This window comes from Gadus chalcogrammus, chromosome 6 (assembly GCF_026213295.1).
Source record: "Gadus chalcogrammus isolate NIFS_2021 chromosome 6, NIFS_Gcha_1.0, whole genome shotgun sequence".
Lineage (NCBI taxonomy): Eukaryota > Metazoa > Chordata > Actinopteri > Gadiformes > Gadidae > Gadus > Gadus chalcogrammus.
This window is the reverse complement of record NC_079417.1, coordinates 15,986,780-16,009,311: the sequence shown is the minus strand read 5'-3', so window position 1 is coordinate 16,009,311 and position 22,532 is coordinate 15,986,780. Positions and strand designations below refer to the sequence as shown.

Here is a 22,532-nt window from a genome sequence, read left to right as displayed (position 1 = left end):
TCTCTCTCTCTCTCTCAACTTTCTCCCATCTCTCTCACACATGTTAACACATGCTATCTCTCTCTCTCTCTCTCTCTCTCTCTCTCTCTCTCTCTCTCTCTCTCTCTCTCTCTCTCTCTCTCTCTCTCTCTCTCTTGCCCTCTCTCTCTCTCTCTCTTGCCCTCCCTATCAGGACGAGAATCGCTACCACGAGGATATCTTTGGAGTCACGCTGCGTACCTACGAGGTCACCAACCGGCTTCGCTCTGAGTCCATCGCCTTCATCGAGGAGAGCAAGAAAGATCCGGACGAGTGAGTGTCCTTTCAGTGAAAAATGCTCTCTGAAGCCCAGGAAAGACCTCAATTTTCAGAGACCAAAACGCATTAGCAGAGGTGGATTTGGATGGAAGCATGGCTTGCGCACCATAGAAACTGTTGATAAAGGGATCCCTGAATAACAGGATTAGAGTGAAGGTGTCTTTCTTACCATTGGCCACATTAGTATGCATTGCAGCTTATGAAAGGAGAACCATACGTAGCCAACACAGTGCTAACTCATTAAGGTGCAACAGGATGTTGATGGGTGCATTGTCTCTTGAATTTTGGAAAAATAAAACCCTTGTTTGTAAGATGACAGGTCCTTTAACATTTTTATTTCTCTGCCTCTAAATCTTTCTGATTTCTCTCTCTCCCTCTTTCTCTCTCCCCTTCCCCCTCTCCCTGCATCTCTCTTTGTCTCCCTCCCCATTCTCTCTCTCCCTCCCAGGGTCTTCTGCTCGTAGGGTGGTGGTGAAAGAAGCTCTGACGTCAATGAGTTTGGAGAAAGCAGCAGCACTGCTGCTTCAAGAATACTGTGCCAATTTTTATACTGTACAAAATTATTTCCCTTTTCATTTTGATTATTTTGATATATCAGATTATATGTTATTTTCTGGTTGGGCTCTGCAATTTGTCTGTAGCAAGTTGGAAATATTTTTTTGTTTTGACAATAGATTCTTTTTTTTTTCTTCTACGTTGGTGGTACTTCCAATAATTTGAAATGGTTCCTTTCAATTTATTTTATGTGTGCACCCAGTATAATAACCTGCCTCATTATGAATGCATGAGCAAGATGAAAATATAGTCGAGAAATATAATGTACTTATGTGTTCTTTAATGTTGAAGCCACAAGCTTTTATTAGAGTTTCATTGCAAGGGGCACTGGATTGAGAAAATCACTTGGGAAAGAGAGAGCAAAGTGAGGAGAGAGCGAGAGGGAGAGAGAGAGAGAGAGAGAGAGAGAGAGAGAGAGAGAGAGAGAGAGAGAGAGAGAGAGAGAGAGAGAGAGAGGGTGAGGGAGGGAGTGAGGGAGAGAGAGAGAGAGAGAGGAGAGAGAGAGAGAGAGAGAGAGAGAGAGAGAGAGAGAGAGAGAGAGAGAGAGAGGATTGCAGCGATGTATCGAAGGACAAAGTAAACACAAATGAGAGCTGAAATTGTTGCTTAGCAACTCAGGCACAAGGAATATTATTAATATATATAAAAAGAAGTTGTTCTCACAACCCTGAAAGGCCATTCCACCAATAATCCTTTAAATGCACCTGTCCCTTTGTACTGCCCAAAGCAGGCTGGGAATCTGTGGTCTAGAGGCATGTGACGGGGAACCAATGTTGAAAAAATACTGCAGATCCCCTTAGCCTCTGATCTGTCATCACCCAACGATGATGAAGAAGGATAGTTGGATGGTGACGGTGGTGGTGATAAAGGTGGTGGTGGTGATGTTGGTCTATGTGGTGTCGGTGGTAGAATTGATAGCGGGTCCTTTGTTATTTATAAATACAAAATAGTGGTGTTTAATACACTTAGCCACCCATCAGCACATCACACAAGCGATTTGTTCACACCTTAGTCGAGTAATTGTTGGGTCCAATTTGCGTGCTTCAGCCTGATGCCTTATATTGCAAAGTCTCTTTTTCTCTATTTGCACAATATTTCTCTCTCTCTCTCTCTCTCTCTCTCTCTCTCTCTCTCTCTCTCTCCCTCTCTCTCTCATGTATACTTCTCTCCCTCTCTCTCTTTCTCTCTCACTCTCTCTCTCTCTCTCTCTTTCTCTCTCTCTCCCTCTCTCTCATGTATTCTTCTCTCTCTCTCTTTCTCGTCTCTCTCTCCTATCTCTCTCTCTCTCTCTCTCTCTCTCTCTCTCTCTCTCTCTCTCTCTCATGTATTCTTCTCTCTCTCATGTATTCTTCTCTCTCTCTCTCTCTCTCTCTCTCTCATGTATTCTCTCTCTCTCATGTATACCCCTTTCTCTCTCTCTCACTCTCTCTCTCTCTCTCTCTCTCTCTCTCTCGCTCTCTCTCTCTCTCTCTCTCTCTCTCTCTCTCCTCTCTCATGTATTCCTCTCTATGTTCCAGTGTGAGGCTCCTATGACACCCATCACTGTGATTTTAGTGGGCCTGTCGAGTAGCATTTCTGTGTGTGTGTGTGGGTGTGTTTGTGTGTGGGTGTTGGGGGGTCGTGGTTGTGTGTGTGTGTGTGTGTGTGTGTGTGTGTGTGTGTGTGTGTGTGTGTGTGTGTGTGTGTGTGTGTGTGTGTGTGTGTGTGCATGGGTATAACAAATTGTGTGTTATTGAGTGGGTGTTAACATGCATGTGCTCAGGTGTGCCCTGCACAACAGCTTAATACATGTTTACATTACTTCCTTCTTCAGCTGCTGTCTCCATCTTTCTTTATTACTTTCTGTCTTTATCTTTCTATCCTTTCAATCATCTTAAGCAACCAAGATATAGATAAGAGTTTCAGCATCCACATCACAGGAAAATTGCATAGTTATTCATTGGAATAACCTGATGATCAGAAGTGTTTTGTATGATGTATTCCAGGAGGGCTCTGGTTTGACTGTGACAGGGGCATGTTTATTCAGTAGATCTACTCAACCCAGCAGTACTGTAAACTGTGGCTTATTCTCGGTTCCTAAGTCTTGCTTTGATGCTATTTCTTTGTCTTGTATCCAAGTTGAAGATAGCCAAAAGCATGGTGAACACGTAAAGGATTCCTACTGTGTTTTTTAAGTGTCCCTATCGGCTGCCAACGTTATGTTTTTAAGTTGTTGTTATTCATTGAGAATTGTAGTTATTTTTGGTTTAATCCGGAGGATGATGCGGGTGACACACCTGTTGGCTCAGGACGGATGTTTCCTCCTCTGTAGAGACGTTTACGCAGGTTGCGTCTGTTCCCAGCAAGAGCTGTGATAACACTCTGTGATGTAAAATTTGCAACAAAAAAAAGATATAAGATATAGCTCTATACATAGCTTATATATATATATATATTCAAGTATAAAAAATCAAAAAAATAGTACATCTTTGACTTTTTCTAAGAATGTATTTTGACTCTGTAATTCTATGATTATTATTTGTCCTTTTTTTTCTGCTTGACATAAACGAAAAAAAAAAATCCAACAACCAAAGTCTTGTCCTTATTCGGTGTCTCGCGTGTGCTTTAGGCCTTAGGTGAGCAGGCGGGGTGCATGATTTTCTCCTGTCATAGCTCTCTTTACCGACACTGTACGAGTATGAGTGTATTGTGAGGGGCAACCTTTCGCAGGATGAAACACAGGCTTTGAGGGCCTCTTCATCTAGTGTTGTGCAACCACATCCTCGTTCACCCGGAGAATGCCACCACCGGCCTCGTGAGGGAGCCTGTTGTGTAATCCATCAAGGACCTTCATCACCTGCAACCACTCTGCATTTCATTTAGCATGGTTACAGAATATGTCTGTTGGCTGGCTGCTGGTGATCATCTACCGCTGGGTAAACTTCTACCGCTGGGTAAACTTCTACCGCTGGGTAGACTACTACCGCTGGGTAAACTTCTACCGCTGGGTAAACTTCTACCGCTGGGTAAACTTCTACCGCTGGGTAAACTTCTACCGCTGGGTAAACTTCTACCGCTGGGTAGACTACTACCGCTGGGTAAACAACTTTTTGTATCTCTAACCCTAACCCTAAATACTATTGCTTGGTAAACAACTAATGCTGGAAAAAATACTAACACTAGTTAAACTACTGTTGCTAGGTAAACCACTATTGCTAGGTTAATAATTATCGCCAGGGGAACTTCTACAACAACCTTTGTTTTGAAGCATCATTAACCTACCAGGTTAGTCATTTACAGATTTTAAATGTCAGCCCTGTTTGTTAGTATTTTCAGGATAGATTGTTAGAAGGGAGTCATTAAGTGGTGTGAGTCTTTTTCTGCTCAGCACGCTCAACAACTTACCAATCTCAGCATTGCTGGGACACAGTCAGCACCATAGTTACCAGTCAACAGAGGCACACTATTCAAACAAACAATAAAGCTCCCGTTCTTCTGATTCGTGGCTTGAAATAAGGAAGTGAACCAGCAGGCACTGTGATAGGTCAAGCAGCTTGTCAATCATTGGTCACAACGCAGGAGCCTCTCATAGAACAAGTTATGCTGGAGTACTGCAAAGCCACAGGTGCAGTCCACTGCAGAGATTGGCCCTCTGATCCAAGCTGTTGGTCAACCAAATAGATGAGTTGATAACTACTAAGGTAAATAAAACTAAGTAAAAGATAGATGAATCTGCAGTAATATTTATTCTGGACCTTGAGAGGAGACCATAGTGCTGAGGAGACCAGAGTGGTGGAGCTGTTAGAGTCATGGTGAGTGGGAAGAGGCTGGCCCGGGGGTCCCTGCTGCCCTCCTTGTTGGAGGACGGTGATGAGGAGACAGAGTGGGAGAGAGAAGAGCTAGGAGGAGTGGGTGAAAGGCCCCCCAGCAGGGCTCCGAAGCTCCTCAGCAGAGACGGTGTGGACGACCAGGTAGGCCTTAAGATTATTATCTGCTGGCTTCATATTTGTTTTGAACAATAGTTTTGTCTCTTAAGGTTTCGAATGAAAACATGTAGAAACTGCTGAAGAACACCAATTACCTGAAAGCTTTCTCCACTCCATTCTCTGTAACAAAACAAGAAACAAGGCTTAAGTCTGCCCCTTGGAGCATTTATTTTCTGACCCAGGCTTTGTGCGTATGGGAATGCTGGTACTGAGATTACCCTAACACTAACCCTCACTAGTATAGATGACCCTAACCCTTACTATAATAGTATAGATGAGCCTAACCATAACCCTTACTCTAATTATAATATCCTACTTGCCTTTGCCTGAAGGCTTTCTTTCTACATTCAGGGTGATCCCATTCCTTAAGTTAAACTAGAGAAATCGTGCAGACTAGAAGAACTTCTACAAAGATCTATATTTTGGCTGATATGCTAAGCCGCCATAAAGCAGTTTTTTTCTTGGCAGTTAAACAGTCAACCCTAAGAGAGGAGATTGGCATCAAGTGAGCAGAGTCTGGAAAGTTTTTTGTGCACACTGTGATGTGACCTGTGAGACACTTCTGACGTGACATTGGCATTCACAGATGTGCTCAAAATAATAACAAGTTCTGCTGGACCAACTCAGAATGCAGAGTATGTTTTGAAAACAAAAGTCGAACAGGGCTTTTGGCTCCCCTTTCAAACACATGAAGATTGCTAATAATGCGGCCTCGCTCGTAAATGTGAGCTTAGTGTGGTTCTGTCCTTGTCTGAGGCGATCTCTAGACCCCAGGCCCATTTGACCTGTTCTTTTTATCCAACCTTGCTTTCACTCTGAGAATCCATTTTAATTACGTCGTTTCTTAATTCAGCTCACAGATCTGCATGCTCCAGGGTATAGTGCCGCATCAAATATCCATCTGCCTTTCACAAATTGAAGGTTTGCATAAAATAATGAACAATCTAAAAAGACAAAACAAAGAAGAGAAGAAAGAAAGATTCAACCAAAGCTAGTGGAGTGGCTTTTGGTCTCCCTCCAAAGCCACTCCAATAATATAGGTGATTAGGCTGCTAGCTTTAGCGTAGGTCTGCCTAGCCTTGTAGAACAATTTGGTCATGCCCAATGGGTGCACGGGGCGCAGAGTGTGTGACGGTAGCCGGGTGGGTAGGTAGAAAGACACATTAGCCATCCAATCAGTCATTCTGTCAAATAAAAATATTGGACCGGCTTGTTGCAGGCCTGTGACAACCACAGATAGCGGATTATGTTTCTTTTTTTTGCCAGTATTTGATTCATTGATTGCTGTTGGAATGTAAATATTTTTTCAACAAATATCATCAAAGATTATTCCAGAATAAATGCCTTGATTTAATGCTTCTTTTAAGTTATCCTCCCTCTGTCTCCCTCCATCAAACCTCCATGTCTCTCTCTCTCTCATCTATCTCTCCCCTTTCCTCTCTGTCTCTGAGTTAGTTGTGTGAGTGCCGTGTTTGTTTAAATTAGCTCTTTTGCCCATGTCTGCGGATTATTTAAATATTTATTTTCTACCAAGTAGCTGTAACATTGATACACCTGAAAAGCCGACTTCCATCGGCTTGGGGCATCACCACCTGCAGTTCCGAAGATGATGAATTTGAAATTGATTTGAATGAATATGAGGGAGTTCTCATGGAGAACGTGCTGCAACCTGCAGTGGGCAGAAGTGTAGATGTTCTGGAGCAGCTTGTTCAGAAGGGCAAGCAGAAGTTATATTCCATTACTAGACTGAACGAGGTCCTGGACGACACAAGGGGTCAAAATTAGCAGTCCCTCTTTTTTCCCTGACTATAATTTGTTTCTCATCTCCGCTACTGCGGATTTAAAAAATGCCACTCTGACAGAGCTTAATATGCAGAAGCGTTTCCACATTAATAAACTGCAATGTCTGTCCACATAGAAGGAAGTTTCTAATGAATGTTAACCCTTTTTCATTTTTTTACATAATGTTTCAGATTGTTAACTTTGTTTTCTCTTCTATGGACAGTGTTGGGGAAAGTTAGACATCTGTTCAATCAGAAATTGTTTTGTGATGGCAGGGTGGCAGCTGTTTTTCCATTCTGTAAAATGACTTTCAACCATCGGTGGTGTTATGACATGTTTAGCAGACTCCACTGATGGAATAATATTCCATGTTTAATACGATAGGGTTTATTTTTTGGTTTAATTTAACAAAAGGGAAAGAAATGTATGGCCTATGATGTATCACATGTCTGGATGACAATGATGGAATAAAAGTCATTGAGACATGTAAAAACAATAAAAGTAACTCTCTCTATCTCTCTCTGACTCTCCCCGTATCTTCCTCTCCAGTCTCTCTCTGGGCAGCAGACCGTGGCCTGGGCAGCGTGTGACTTGCGTGGGCCAGCAGGTCCTCCAGGGGAGGTGCGAGACTGCAGTGAGGAGGCGGATGGACAGGAGGAGGCGGAGGTGACGGAGGAGGAGGAGGAGGAGGAGGAGGACTATGACACTGACTTAGAGCTGGAAGGTAGAGAAACAGAGATGATATATATGCTGCATATATTTAGTCAAAATTCTAAACATGGGTGTTTCATCTTAAAGGTCCAATGGCATGCCACCAGGTCTGGTGTGATTAGCCGGTACAAGCCATTTTGGAAAGCTTCCCCTTATGACATCACAGGTGGGCGCGTCCAACCAAATGTGTGCTGGATAGATCAGTCTACCAGCCTACCCTGTGGACTGTAGCAAGCGTTGCTCATCTATCCGTCACACATCTAGGTGGACACGCCCACCTGTGATGTCATAAGGGGCAGATTTCCAAAACGGCTTTTAGCGGCTAATCACACCACACCTGGTGGCATGCCATGGGACCTTTAAAAGGTTTCAGAGAAGGAGAGATAAAGCGAGACAGAGCGAGAGAGTGTGTGAGAGAGAGAGAGAGAGAGGGAGACAGAGAGAGAGAGAGAGAGAGAGAGAGAGAGAGAGAGAGAGAGAGAGAGAGAGAGAGAGAGAGAGAGAGAGAGAGAGAGAGAGAGAGAGAGAGAGAGTTTCTGTTCACCATCGAGTCCGAAGAGATGGATCCTACTACGCAAAACCATGTTTTTTCTAGGACTGTGATCACACACTGCCCACCTCCATCACTGAGAAAACAGAGGAGAATGGAGAATAAAACACACACACACAGACAGACACACACACACAAACACACACACACGTGTGCGGATGAACAGAGGTCCGTATTTGCATCTTAATGATTTCATCTCAGCCTTTTGTGTCAGCCACTCTACACAAATCAGAAGTGGAAACCATCTGGTTTGAATGCGCTTCCAAGAGGCGGGAATTCCTTCAGGGAATATCCAAAGTCACTTTAGAGAGAGAGAGAGAGAGAGAGAGAGAGAGAGAGAGAGAGAGAGAGAGAGAGAGAGAGAGAGAGAGAGAGAGAGAGATGTATGTAACCAGAGATGATTCTATTGCATCTCTAAATGCTTCATGTTTTACAGTCACAAGAGGATCATACGACCGAACCGGGCAGGTGTGTTACGTGGAGGCTTGTAAGCTGTTTCAGGTGGTGCCCGCCTCCTACGTCCTGCAGAACATGCAGAGCAGCGAGCTGTCTCTGGCTCACCGTGGCCTAGGGCCCCAGGTAACACAAAGCGCCTCCTGTAGGAAGGCGTGTGCCGGAGGTCTTCTATCCTAATCACATTAACCTCATCCTCATCTTCCAAACCGCTTATCCGGGCTCGGGTCACGGGGGGCAACAGCTCTAGAAGGGGGCCCCAGACTTCCCATTCCCGGGCCACATTGACCAGCTCTGACGGGGGGAATCCCAGGCCATTGGTGATATATCAGATATAATCTATCCACCTAGTCCTGGGTTTTCCCCGAGGTCTCCTCCCCACTGTTAACAAACACTTTGGGCCCTATTTTAACGGTCTGAAACGCAAGTGTGAAGCGCCAAGCGCAAGTTGCTTTGTGGGCGGTTCAATGGTGATGTCGCTATTTTACCGGCGCAAAAATTAATTAGTAGCCTAATTACCCGTAGGTGTGCTTTGGGCGTAACGTGCCATAAACCAATGAGAGTGCCAGCTCCAATCCCCTTTAAGAGCCATGGGCATTTGAATCTGACGAGTTGATATTTTGACAGAGCGTCTGCAGTCTCCGATGAGACAGATGCACATGCATTTCAAACTTCAAATGGCTCAGTTGATGGCCAAATAATATGGCCTAATTCACACATGGAATAAGGTTTTCCACCACAACTTCCACCACAACTTCAGAGTCCTCAAATAAATTTCGGCAAAGAAAACTTAACACACATATGATATGCGGTAACTGTGGTTCTACTTTGATATACGCAATACATTATAAACATCGTTTCTTATCAGTATTGTATGCATTATCGTTATCGACTTGTGTTCCTAATGTGTCCCCCCGTTAATATACATTGCCATGGATTGTATTATGCGTTACGTGTTTAGTTTGCGTATGTTTAAACAGATGGACGCACACACGCACGCCCGCATTCATTAATTCTTTTACACATACACGCGCCCGCATTCATTCATTCTTTTTAACACTCACTCGCGGTAAAACAATGTTTTCTCACGATCAAATACCCATCAATCCTAAAAGTTATGGGCTTGATCACGATGTCTGTGTCAAGAAAATATGTGTTTGCTGTACAGTGTTGATTTAAAAGTACAACTTATTACCGCTGTATCAGCTGTTCTTTCCCAAATAATTTACCAAGAATGTGTGGCTAGGTAGATGAGAGAAGCAAAGTGTATGCACGAAGTGCACAAGCAACAATATGCATGCGCCCTTAAAAAAGCATCTGAACAACGCGGCACTGACTTTGAACCAGGTATTTCCTGGTTTGTGGCGCAAGTGGTTTCTGAAACTGCAAAATAGCACCAGGGAAGGAACGTTTGCGCCAGAAATCGCCTCCTCCTTTCGCCGAACCGCCCCTTTGGGCGCAAGATCATTCCCTAATTTACCGACGCGTGGCGCAGGAGGGAAAAGAACGCTCTGCGCCAGTTGCAAACTAGCAACGACACATGCGCCAGTGAGAAAGTCAATTGCGCCGGATGCAAGATAGGTCCCCATAACTCAATCAGTGACCATCGAGAACAACGTGGATAATGTGTCTTAGCTGAGTCTTGGTTTGTTCACATGTAATAGGTGAACACTTGGTTTAAAACCCATCCCTTCACTCTGCAAGCTGCTGTGTGAAGTGAACCAACTGAACACTTCATTCTATTGTCACTGATAGCAAAAGAGCTGTTAATTTGATCAAAATATGGGAATCCCTATTTTCTTTGATTCAATGTCCGAAAGTGTGGAGATTTGTTTATTTACCACTGTAAAACATGCTATGCAGACATTGACATGTATTAAGAACATTAATAGATATATAATAGAATACCTTTGTTTCTTTTCCAAAGGATATTTAGGAATATTATCCAGCTTTCAAACAGTGCAAACACGGTTATTAACCAGTTAATTATTTTTGTGAATATCAAGTTCTCTCAGCAATCTCACACATCATCACACATCTAAACGAAGCCGTCGAAGCAGGTGCCTGTGTTAAACCAGTGATGACGGGATAATTGTGATGAGTTTCTTCAGCGAGAAAACATCACAAATGGAACCAGTGTGGCCTTAAGTACATAAAGTAAAAGATTTCTTTGTCACATAGAGAGATGTGCTAGCACTTGTATGTCTTGTGTTAAGCAATGCCCGGCAGGCAGATTGGATGTCCTGATTGATTCTGACTATGTCTAGATTAGACAATGAAACCAATGATTAATGCAACTTTTTTGTTAACCAAATTTAACATTTTATGTTTAGTAATTTCTAGATGGCTAGGTCTCACGCTCACACACACACACGCACGCACGCACGCACGCACGCACGCACGCACGCACGCACGCACGCACGCACGCACGCACGCACGCACGCACGCACGCACGCACGCACGCACACACACACACACACACACACACACACACACACACACACACACACACACACGTGCACCTAGAGACACAGAGAGAGACACACACACGCACACGCACACACAAATACACACACACACACACACACACACACACACACACACACACACACACACACACACACACACACACACACACGCACACACACACACACACACACACAATCACTATAATCCGACATCGAAAGAATAGTGGTACGAGTGGTGATCAAACAGTCTCTTTTTCTTGGGGTGGGGGGGGGGGGGGGGTGTACTCTACAGGGTACGAAAGCGCTGGCGGTTCCCTTGGTAACCAACACTTCCATCCAGAAGCTGAACATGCGAGATAATTGGATGGAGGGGATGGGCGGAGCCGCCGTGGCAGAGATGTTAAAAGAAAATTGTTATATTACAGGTGGGTTCCCACACAAATACACACCCAAAAAGCACTCACTCACACTCACACACCCACGCAGACGCACACGCACACGCACGCATAAGCACACACATGCACAGACACAGTCTCAGGTTTGTCTGCGTGCCCACTAGCACAGGCATGCACCAACGCACACACATTTTACCACTTGTTTGGTTCTTCTTTTTATACATTTTTTCCTTCCACAGGTCTCACCCACTCACTTGCCACGAACCCTGTTGTCCACATTCTCCAACCTTAGGGGGCATGAGTGTCTCATCGATATGACAAACTTCAACTTTTCATACGTGGGGTTGATGGAATGGGAGGTTGGGATTCTCGAGAGAACTGTGGCTTTTCTATTCATTTGGCATCATTCTTGTTAACGTCACAATGACAAAGAATCGATGGCTGTCAGCCTCAATCAGTGATGAGCCATCGCGGCCATTCGTTTCTTAATCTGTAAACTTTGCGCATTGATTTTTACCACATGATGAATCAACAAGTGCACCAAAACAAAGAAAGAAGTCAGAAGTAGTCGGTAGTGATGTGCAGCAGCAAAACAACAGCCATCGTGGCCATTTGTGACCAAATGAGAAGCCAGTCCCCTCCAGATGGGTTCTGAGTCATGCCGGTAATGTCATCTGATCCCCAGAGGTGGACCTGTCAGACAACCGGCTGGAGGAGCGTGGCGGGCGTGCGGTGGGCGGCATGCTCCAGGAGAACACCACCTTGGTGCGCCTGGGTCTGTCAGGGAACCTCCTGGGCCAGTGGGGGGCCCAGCACCTGTGCCGAGCTCTCACCACCAACACCAAGCTGCAGGACCTGGACCTCAGCCACAATGGCCTGGGGGAACACTCAGGTAACCGCCACACCTGGATCCAATCGCCATGACGCCAGAAGCTGCTTTGCTATGGCAGAAATATATAGTCTTGACGAGAGAGGAATGAGGACACTGGAATGAGGGAGCGATTCCAGGGGCTGCAACACTATTTTCACAGATAATAAAAATATATATAGATCGTTTTTTTTATGCTCACTTCTCACTCCCCTCACGTATGCAAACACACATTGCACATTGCCATACACTGCATGATATTAAGGAAGATATATAGTGAGATAGGATTGTGGGGTCATGTTACATAGAAACAGTAGCTGTGATACAAAATGAAATGTTTACTGTGTTTATCTCCTTCTGTAAATTAAATATAATTAAAGACTACAAAAGGCTGGCCTTCAGAAGGCCCTTTAAATGTTGTACCTTTAAAATGTTCCATTGATATCCTAATCGGTTATTACTGGTAATGATATTACGCTACACATGTAAGTCCAAAGGACCTCATTTCGGGTCAATAATGACTTCCTTTGTGCGTAAATGGGGCAGAGGTTATGTTTGTTGAATGGGTTGACAGATATTTGGTATAAGCATCAAATGGTTCATCTAATTACAACGGCGTCCATTTTCATTTCTTCCTCCTTTCTTACACACTCGGATAACACACACACATACACAGGCTGCTCATTTTTGGCATATACCTCGTTTGCTTCTCAGATGGCTGCTCTTGTGGAAGATATTGTTGGCATTCAAAGGTCGAGAACATTAGCCTTTATTAAAACCTCAGTCAATTATCATGTGAATGAGACATTCTTGACAGGCAACGTCTGGAACAAGAACGTGCTAGGAAGACTCACGCACTTCTTGGGGAAGGAATACAACCTGCATAACTTCTAGCAGACAATGAAAGAAATAATCTCCTCATGCCCCAAAGTGACTTCAAGTTACAACTTCCGAGAACATAAGGTGAAGGACATCCTTTCTGGGTATAGTTTTCTTCCAGACTGCCTTTACTGTAAATATCAGGGAATATATTCAATACACCCTAATGGTGGTATCGCTGTTCAACGGTAACAGTAAGTGAGTGGGTGTCAATCTGCTTTTTTTCAGTTTTTAAATAGGTAGGGTTCGGTTTGCTGAAGTGGCACACTCTTGGGGCTAATCACATGGATCAACAATTGTGGATAAGAATGGTGTCCCTCTTGCCCTTTGGTTGGTGTTGACACTTACCCACACTACGATGCCATGGAGCACCCATTCCCCCCTCAGCGTGTACAGACGACATAAAGGACAGCCTTCCCCAAAGGTCAAGAGTACTCGAGAAAACAAGACCAATTGATCACAGAAAACATCATGCAATCTGTTACACTCATCTGATTCAATATTGTGGAGATGACAGCTACCTTCATGCGTTGGTGAAGGTGGCACCGCTCCCAAAATAATCTGAATCAATTTGATGAAGTCACACTTCCTACACTCCACAAATGATTGCTCACACAGCATTATCTCTAAAAACAGCATATATATATATATATGTGTGTGTGTGTGCTTATATGCTTATATGCTATCATTTAGATATTAAATATTAACCAAATATTAACACATAATTTGTATTCAACACCAATGGACACAGAGGGGATGCAGCAGGGTGAAATGCAACTGTAGCTCCTAACATTATCATCAGGTGTGAGTGTGTGTCGCAGCCCTAGCATGACCAGCCTGTGGTCTCCCCAATAGTGTTATCCACTGTTACACTCACTGTGCTCACTGTACCGGAGCCATAATAAGTGGGAACCCTGACACCTGTGTTTGCTGTAGGAAGCTCTGGAAAGGGTCTGTGAAATGTCACCTGCTTCTCTTAATGAAGGGATTGTGTAGCAGTGCTGCTGAGGTAATGTCCTGCAACAGCAGAACAGCCTGTTAGCCAGGGGGGCATAACCTTCTGTGTGGACACCCACGTTTTTACCAGGATTTAAGGAGTAAAATCCTTCAGTTGTTTTGGACAAAATAAGGTCCAGGGCCGCTATTTGATCAAATGCAACATAAAGTCATATATACCCCTTACTTGTGGGTCATTTACACAAAATACACAATGCTGTTGAGGCATCTCAAAAGGCTTATTAGGTCTCTCACACAGTCATCAGGGAGAAGTCACACAATGTAGCCCACTTTGTTACCTGCTTTTAATTTTGTTTGCCGCAATCTGAGTCACCATCGCTTCTCCCTTGTTCTTCTTCTTCATCATGCAGGGGAGAGCTTAGGGAAGTGTCTGTCTGAGAACACCGGCTTGCGATGGCTCGGTCTGGCGTGGAACTCCATAAGAGGGAGAGGAGGAGTGATGCTGGCCAGGGGCCTCGGGGTAACCAGAACAGTGTACATTTAGAGGACAAATCAGTAACCCTGGGTTCAGGTCCCAGTTGCCAGTTATGTGCATATACATATATATATCTTTTATATATATGTATATGCACATAAGGTCCAGGGCCGCTATTTGATATCTGATACCGCTATTTTATATCTTTTATATACACTTTCATGGTCAATAGTGACTGCCACTGTTGTAAGTGTGCACAAGACTAATAAAACCTGAAACTTTGAAACTTTAGCTCCATCACAGATATTGTACTGTATTGTAATCCCAATGTGCAATATATCCATCTTGTTCTGTTCTTTTTAAACAATAGATACATAGCAGTTTTATAGCTGCTTCTGCCTTTTTTCAGCTATGAAATATAAAGAGTTGGCTTCACTCCATATTAGATAAAGCAACCCCCATAATTTAATTCTGTTGATCTATTATAGGGTTTTTGTGAAAATTATATCATATTATTGTTAACAAGCTCATGGAACAAATGATTACCAATGGAACAAAACTTTTTAAGAGGTCTGGTCTGGTGATCTAAAGAGCATAGTGCTGAGGTACGGATTGGAGATGACCTGGATCATAAAGCTTATGATAGACCTCAAAGATAGGACCCAAGAGCCCCATTTATCTGCTCCCCGCGCCCACATCAGCCGCTCACTCGCATGAATTGTTTCTGTGCTTTTATCGTAACCTTATTACAGAATATACTTTCACATCCACCTCAGGACAGTTTTTTGATGTGGTTAGCGATTTTGTCATGGTTTGCAAATGCCATGCTCCTCTGCTGTGTTCTAGGCAAACATATTTCTCAGAGCATTAGATTTGTCTTTCAATGGCTTGGGGAAGGAAGGAGCCATTGCTCTGGGAGAGGCACTCAAAGAGAACAACACTCTGGAAGAATTGAACATAAGGTGGGTCTTTGTTATATCTGCTGCCAGTGATCAAATTAGCATGTAATTGGGTTTGCAAGGGGCACGGGTTAGATCTGTTAAGATCTGCTTTCATCTAGCAATACTGAAAGGTCTCTGTAGTCTTACCTTATTTGGTTATAATAAGAGGCAAAAAAAAAGAAAAGAAACCTGCAGATTCTTTATTAAATGCCTGGTGATTTCCATTTGCATACTCTTGTCGAAATCTCTGTTCCGTGGATGTGTCTCCCATGGGTAATGTCGTTCAAAAAACACGCACAAAGCTGTTGTTATCTCGGGAAAAACAAAAAGTTTGCCCTAAAAGAAACTTCCAAAAGAGAAATGGTTATCTGATCTTACCACACCCTTGATTCACATGATACATAAACAGAGAAAAGTGATGCATTTTTAGATCGCCTGTCTCACACCCAAAAACTCAATTTGTGTGTGTGTATATATATATATATAATCTTTTGTGTTCATCTCTTGCTTCAGCAACAACCGTGTACCTCTTGAAGGAGCGATCCATCTTGCTCTGGGCCTCCGAGTCAACAAAACGCTGAAATCTCTCAATGTAAGCGGCCATTAAAAGAAGATTAGTCCCAGTTTCTAGACTGACATCAATGAAATACATAAATCAGTGTTTTCAATTTTAACATTCACGATCGGGCATAATCCCCAGAGCTGTGACAGACTGAAATAGTGTATTCGCAAGTAAAGGCAGAAACTATGCATTTTTTTAGCTTAGTTTTTCATATTTATTCAAACCATAGACCATTATATAGCTCAGTGAATTCCCAGACAATTCCTCATGTTGTTCATCCAATCACTATTCAGTGTTTTGTGTAGTCTGGATGGTCCTCACACAAACAGTTTAGCCTGTTAAATGCTATTGCTATATGCTGAACATTGCAGGTGTGTTTGTGTGTGTGCCCACCTGCATCAAGAAATAACCAATTCACAATTCTGCTGTGTTCCTTAATGCATTTTCTTATGGTCTAGATGGGACGGAACCCCATTCAGAATGCTGGTTGCTATGGATTCATGAAGTCTTTACAGGGAAACCCACAATCCGGATTAGAGACCTTGGATTTTGCTGTAAGTGGGACTCAATAATAAGTGTTAATCTAAAGAATCCAACAGCTCATTTGATTTTCTCCATCTTTCTCCAGGACATGACTGTTAACCAGGATTTTGAAGATTTGTATACAATAGTTAAAGAGACCATCCCTATGCTTGTTGTTAAACATGGAGGCAAAATAGACACATTCAGAACAAAGAAAGCTGGAAAACCCTAATGTTACAGTCAAACTATAGGGTTAAACAAAATGTAGTCTACATTTCATTGTCCTTGGTGGTACAAAATAGGCTTATTGTAACATTGCTGTAGTTTTAACATAATGAAAAATACAATAAATGAATTGGTACTGCACTTGATGTTGTCTTACTCCAGTTTGCATATTGTCAATAAAGATACCAAAAAAAGAATAGGAAGTCCTTGGTGACATTTAAACGCATATCATATGCCAACAGCAACCTACAGGGACGTTTTTTCTGTCTGTTGAATGTTTAATTGGAAATATCAAAAAAACACTTCATTAATCAACGACGGAATTATCGAATAATTTGTATGACTGCTTCATTTATTAAATAAGAAAATACCATAACAACAAGTAAGGTACAAAGTAAAGGCAGTCCAATGTTTTCTTTAAAAGAGAGTAGGCCTACTTCCTCCCTCTGGCTGCGCTATCCTTCTCCACCACAACCGCCCCCACACGTTTTTTTAAACTAGTTGAGTCCAGGAGACTGTCACATATTAACTAAAGAAGACTGTACCATTCGTTATCTCGTGTAAGTTTTGCAAGATGGCGACGACAAGTGCTGTCTGGCGTGAGGTCCGTGTCCTGCGGCATTGTGTGAATCTGCAGCAAACCAGAAGGCAAGTTGTATTTCCAAAGCCCAGGTAGATTTATGCGGTGTCAACACAAGGTTGTTGGTGACAGCGTTTCCTTATAATAGGCTCTGCATTTCCACACACTGCACTACTAACGGTTAGTCCTACTCACTGTGGAGCCACTGTCGACAACAGTAAACAACCTGCAAGTCCTTTTCGCAATTCCTTCTCTTCCTTCTGCAAGTTAGAGACCAGTAGTTATTACTTATACGAGGTACTTGGTAATTATCTTCTGTCGCTTCGTCTGAGAATGCAGAGAACTGCAGTACTCCAAATGAAACGGCCTTGTATACATGATCTACCACCATGATCATAATAAAATAACGTTTGTGACAACGTAACCAACCAGCACTCATTTGCTGCACCGCTGAACTTTGTCCTTCACAATTGCTGTCTATCCTTCAGTAATCTAGCGGCCGAGGGGATGGTGGTTTCAGTGTTTCATCAAGTGTTCTGTAATGGGAGAGTTCTGGCTGTTTTGAATGTCGTTTTTAATTAGCCCATTCCTTCTCTGTCACCATGAACACACTCTTCATTTCAAAGAGAAAAGGCTATATTTAACAAAGATTTGGTGAGAATCTCAACCAGCTCTGTTCTTGTTACCAGTAGTAACAGTTCCTTCTCTTGAGGAAGTTCAAACGGTTGAACTGCTAGTCCGAGAACAACAGATGTATGTACAACATATGAATGTGAAGGGGGTTGAACGTGATACAGACTTAGAATATACAGCATTTCTTGCATATTATTCGCTGCATGCACAATGGTAAACGAAATATGTTGTTTGAATATGAAGTACACATAGCCTTCTATCTAAAGTTCCATTATTATTGCTGTGCCATTTAAAAAATAATAATAAATCTCTGTGTGTGAGTGTGTAGGAGGTTTTCAGAAAGCGGTGAGAAGGGATGGTTCCGTTCTCTGTTTGTGCACAAAGTAGACGCCAGGAAAGATGCCCACTCAAACCTGCTGTCCAAGACGGAGACCAGCAGTCTGTTTAAGATGCAGTGTAAGTTGCCCTCTTCCATTTACATGCATGGGATGGTCATATGCACATGATTGTTCCAGCTCAATGTTTAACCCAAATGAGATGCAGTTGGGTTACAACAAAACCTAACCAGTGTATGGTCTAATACATTCAGCTTTTTTTGTTTTTGAAAACATTACCATAATGGAATGCAAACTTGCTCCAGGGGCTAAATGTAACATGAGAGAAAAATTGGATCGTGTTTATGTGGACATGAAACGCATGCTTTATCCCATAAACATCGGAAGGAATATTTTGAGAAACACTATCGCTGGCCTCTGCTGTTCTTTGACACATTATTTGTGTATGCATGAGATAAACATGTATTGGTCTAGACAATTATCAAGTGCACACAATGTAAGGCATTCTTCTGACATGTTTTTTTTAACTATCTGTTTTGTTTTTTTACATACAGTTCACAACGTGAAACCAGAATGCTTAGATGCTTACAACAAGCTAGAGTGAGTTTCAGTTCTCCATGGAAATATTTTATTTTCAATCTTTGTTTCACAACAGTCAGCCAAGATTGCGTTGTGATGTTGGTGTCCAACAATGACGTTTGACGTCGTTCATGCTTTTTCAAGTTGGGATATTGACCCTTGCTCTTCCTATAGGGTCGAGGTGCAGAATAAACTTCACCGTGACCAGGACTATCCGTGTGAGGTGGTAGGAAGCTGGAACACGTGGTACGGAGAGCAAGACCAAGCCGGTAAATGCTGGTTGAACAAAAATAACAGTATCTAAATTAATCTTGGCATGCATAGAATAGGATTCACAGGTGGGCAGAAATCAATATTAATACACGCTTCGATAAAACAAATGCAGTTCAATCACTTTGCAAACATTGTCTTTAACACCCAGTGTATTCACCATTTGACAATCAGTACACAGCTAAGTTATTTTCTTTACAATGCAACAGCATCATCTGCTGTTTGATTTATGCTAGTACATCTTTGGCGTTACCGGGGAGGCTACCCTGCGTTGACGGAATGCTTGGACAAACTAAACAATAACAAGGTACGTGATTGGTTTATTTGGACATGCAAAAATATTACAAGGTACGCAGCGCTATTTGTCCATTTTAAGAAGCAGGGTGATGTAGAAATGCAGATGGTTCGATTTGAGAGCATTTCTGCTGGGCCGATCTTCATCATGTTCCTAGAGAATTCCTCAAGAATTTTTACAACCAATGTCAACTAAATCAACAAAAAATTTGACCTTCAGTGAAAATGGTAAATACATGTAAACAGTAGTCATGTACTGTGATCTTCATTAAATATACATATAACTTAAATCTCATTAAATGATCAATATTTGGGACTGTTACCTGTTCAATTAATCTGTATGGTCTAACCACCACTATACTTTATTTAACTTTACTTAAGAAATGCTTCCCTTAAAATCAGCCCGTATTTCATCTTGCCATTTTATTATATTACTCATGTTCTCCGTTTCTTCAGGAGTACAAAGAGTTCCGTCAGGAACGGGCCAAAATGTTGATCTCAAGGCAGAATCAGCTTCTCCTCGAGTTCAGCTTCTGGAACGAACCTCTGCCCCGCCCGGGGCCCAGCATCTATGAGATGCGCAGCTACAGACTCAAGGTAACCCGAGGGAACATGCTTTGCAGACAACGGGAAATATTTGTTAGCGGTGCATTAGTCATCAGATGGATAGGCCAGGGCCCTCCCAGCACATAGCTCTACCCACGTGTGTGTGTGTGTGTGTGTGTGTGTGTGTGTGTGTGTGTGTGTGTGTGTGTGTGTGTGTGTGTGTGTGTGTGTGTGTGTGTGTGTGTGTGTGTGTGTGTGTGTGTGTGTGTGTGTGTGTGTGTGTGTGTCCTTCTGGAGAGAGAGAGCAGAAACATGATGCAAGGGAAACCGTTTTAGTTCCTGGGTGTTGAAGTAAACGGGGGGCTAACTGTTTCATGATTTTAAAGGCACAGTTCATCCACACGTTGGGCCTTTATCAAAACACATTGGTCTTCTATCAGGCATGTTTTCTTATAAACGTCTGCCTTTACATGGCTTTATCTGTGCCTCACTATGAGGAGAGGCCTCTCCCTGGACTCATCTGTCTTCATCTGTCTGCTTCCTCCGCAGCCCGGCACCATGATTGAATGGGGCAACCACTGGTACGTAACTAAACGTCAAACGTCATTCTAAAAAAAAAAATTTGAGCTTACATTAAACTAATATCATTTACCGTCAGTGTGTATATTTATGAGGCCAACAGACATACCAAATGCAGGAAACTTCTGTTTGTGGCCTTAACTTTGTTGACAAGCCACAATCAACATAATAACAAACTCAACAAATGCATAAAATTTTGATTTTACATTCAATTTTGATTTGGTGACACCCCCGGTGGTGATTAACTATCAAAAGCCCAGTTCAGACCAAAGATTCACGGCTTGCAACTCGCAACTCCTTGCGACTCCTTGCGACGAGACGGACTGCGACGTTCTAAAACTGGGCCGTTCACACTGGCTGCAACGCGCTGCAACGGGCTGCGAGGGTGGTTTCCCTAGCAACTGTGAACGCTCTGGCACAGCTGAGAGCCGCAACAGCATCATTTGCGTAGGTTAGGTTAGATTAGTTAGGTTTGCGATTAGTTAGGTTTGCAATTAATTAAATTTTGTATTTTGCTTGAGAGTAGCCTAGAGTTACTGTGTTTTGTCATTCTCCGGATATCGGATATTTCAATCTGAAATTTTTATGCTGGATTGGACAGTACGGTACCGGGACGGAGTAAGGCCATGACGTACAAGTTGTTCTGTGCTGTGATTGGCTGAAGAGAAATAGTTAAATCGCCGCATTCTAAAACTGGACCGTGCAATTTGACATGTTCAATCTCTGGCAACTCCTTGCGACTCCTTGCAACGACCCGTTCACACCGCCCTTGCGACGTTCTAAAACCGTCTTGTTGCAAGCCGTTGCAAGGTGAATCTTTGGTCTGAACTGGGCTTAATGGTTGGGCCTGATTCACCTGGCGGCCAACTTCCAGGGTGATGGAACTGAATGCGGGAATCCGCATTCAGGTCCAACTATTTAACAAACAAGATGACCGACAGGAGAATAAGGCACAATAAATGATGCTCTGGACGGTGTGCACCTAAAGGGCAAGGGCCATCAAATACAGGCAGGAGAATAACGAGGCGGTGGGAGGGTTCTTCTCCCAGATTGGAGACCTCTACGTGGTTCATCATTTGTGGGGTAAGTGGAGAGAAGCCTGACACACATTAAATTGATGATGTATCATGAGAACGATAAAATAAACATAATAATGGCCAACTTTACTATTGGCGTTTTATTTTATTTATTTTTTAAGAAAATGAAGTGTCAAAATAAGATAAAAGTTTATTGATCGGGGTGGAGATGTGTTTGTCACAGCTAAAAGCCCAGTAAACGTTGTTTCCAATAACATTAAAAACATGTTTTTTTGTTTGTTTTTTAGCTGATAACGTTTGTTCGTAATGTCTTTGGATCTTTACAGCGTACAAAGACCTGCAGTCCCGCGAGGAGACAAGGAACTCTGCGTGGCTGAAGGAAGGCTGGGATTCCACGGTGTATTATACTGGTACGACACACACACACACAGACACAGACTGAAGACACCCACAGTCTGAAGACACAAACTACAGTTAAGATATGGCCAATCCCTACAATTTGAATAAGGGAACTGTTGTTCCCATCCTGCACACCAGCCCTCCCTTTAAGGTGCTCTGCAGCATGACCCCACACCCCACACCTCTCTAGCACTCAGCCAGAGGGCATGCATGGGACTCTGTTTTGTGACATCTCACATGAGAAACTCTGGCAGTTTCAAACACAACAATGTCTCGTCTTAATCACAAATCATTCAATGATTAATTACTTAACAATGAACAAAACACAATTACTACATTCATATAATCGGTTCCATGCTGAATATTCTGTTCCATGTTGTTCCTTAGTGCCCCTGATCAGAAGCATGGAGTCCAGAATAATGATACCCACTCAGAGTTCGCCTCTACAGTGAGCGGCTGACTGAAACTAAATGGCTTTCGTTGGTACAGTTAGTAAAGTACAGCAATGAGAATACTGCATGAGGTGGAAGCTCTAATATTGTACCCTATATTCCTCAATCAAAGTCGTTAAGATGGAAAATAAAGGTACCATGTTAATAAGTTATCAAGTATAATGATTATAATTGTCATAGTTTTATAATAAAAGGGCCTGTTCAACAAATGGTTCACATATAA

At 42.8% G+C, this 22,532-nt stretch overlaps 3 protein-coding genes across 3 annotated transcripts in view; all 3 read left to right on the top strand.

Moving 5' to 3' along the window:
* The window catches only part of nos1 (nitric oxide synthase 1 (neuronal)), a 34,002-nt gene extending 33,177 nt beyond the window's left edge, over positions 1-825 (top strand). The window contains exons 27-28 of the mRNA XM_056591671.1: positions 173-291; positions 746-825. Coding sequence (XP_056447646.1) covers positions 173-291; positions 746-761 — 135 coding nt within the window. The 3' untranslated portion in view covers positions 762-825. The remainder of the gene's footprint in view (positions 1-172; positions 292-745) is intronic.
* A 2,878-nt stretch (positions 826-3,703) lies between these two features.
* On the top strand, positions 3,704-16,782 carry lrrc74b (leucine rich repeat containing 74B). Its single transcript, XM_056592459.1, has 11 exons — positions 3,704-4,802; positions 7,149-7,241; positions 7,278-7,323; positions 8,297-8,439; positions 11,074-11,206; positions 11,862-12,068; positions 14,291-14,400; positions 15,202-15,317; positions 15,810-15,888; positions 16,317-16,412; positions 16,487-16,782. Exons 1-11 carry the CDS (start codon positions 4,641-4,643, stop codon positions 16,610-16,612), a joined length of 1,311 nt encoding a protein of 436 aa, XP_056448434.1. The 5' UTR covers positions 3,704-4,640; the 3' UTR covers positions 16,613-16,782.
* A 257-nt stretch (positions 16,783-17,039) lies between these two features.
* nipsnap1 (nipsnap homolog 1 (C. elegans)) lies at positions 17,040-22,494 on the top strand. Its single transcript, XM_056591673.1, has 10 exons — positions 17,040-17,253; positions 18,147-18,274; positions 18,708-18,753; positions 18,907-19,001; positions 19,239-19,309; positions 19,753-19,893; positions 20,392-20,423; positions 21,410-21,504; positions 21,785-21,868; positions 22,245-22,494. The coding sequence occupies exons 1-10, from the start codon at positions 17,180-17,182 to the stop codon at positions 22,307-22,309; spliced, it is 831 nt and encodes a 276-aa protein (XP_056447648.1). The 5' UTR covers positions 17,040-17,179; the 3' UTR covers positions 22,310-22,494.
* Positions 22,495-22,532: the final 38 nt, after the last annotated feature.

Coding starts and splice junctions, on each gene's coding strand:
- nipsnap1 (XM_056591673.1), top strand. CDS start 17,180: ATGGCGACGACAAGTGCTGTCTGGCGTGAGGTCCGTGTCCTGCGGCAT. Junction 18,754..18,906: donor GATGCTTACAACAAGCTAGA/GTGAGTTTCAGT, acceptor CTCTTCCTATAG/GGTCGAGGTGCAGAATAAAC. Junction 20,424..21,409: donor ATTGAATGGGGCAACCACTG/GTACGTAACTAA, acceptor GTGCACCTAAAG/GGCAAGGGCCATCAAATACA.
- lrrc74b (XM_056592459.1), top strand. CDS start 4,641: ATGGTGAGTGGGAAGAGGCTGGCCCGGGGGTCCCTGCTGCCCTCCTTG. Junction 7,242..7,277: donor TGCGAGACTGCAGTGAGGAG/GCGGATGGACAG, acceptor GTGACGGAGGAG/GAGGAGGAGGAGGAGGAGGA. Junction 15,889..16,316: donor AAACGCTGAAATCTCTCAAT/GTAAGCGGCCAT, acceptor CTTATGGTCTAG/ATGGGACGGAACCCCATTCA.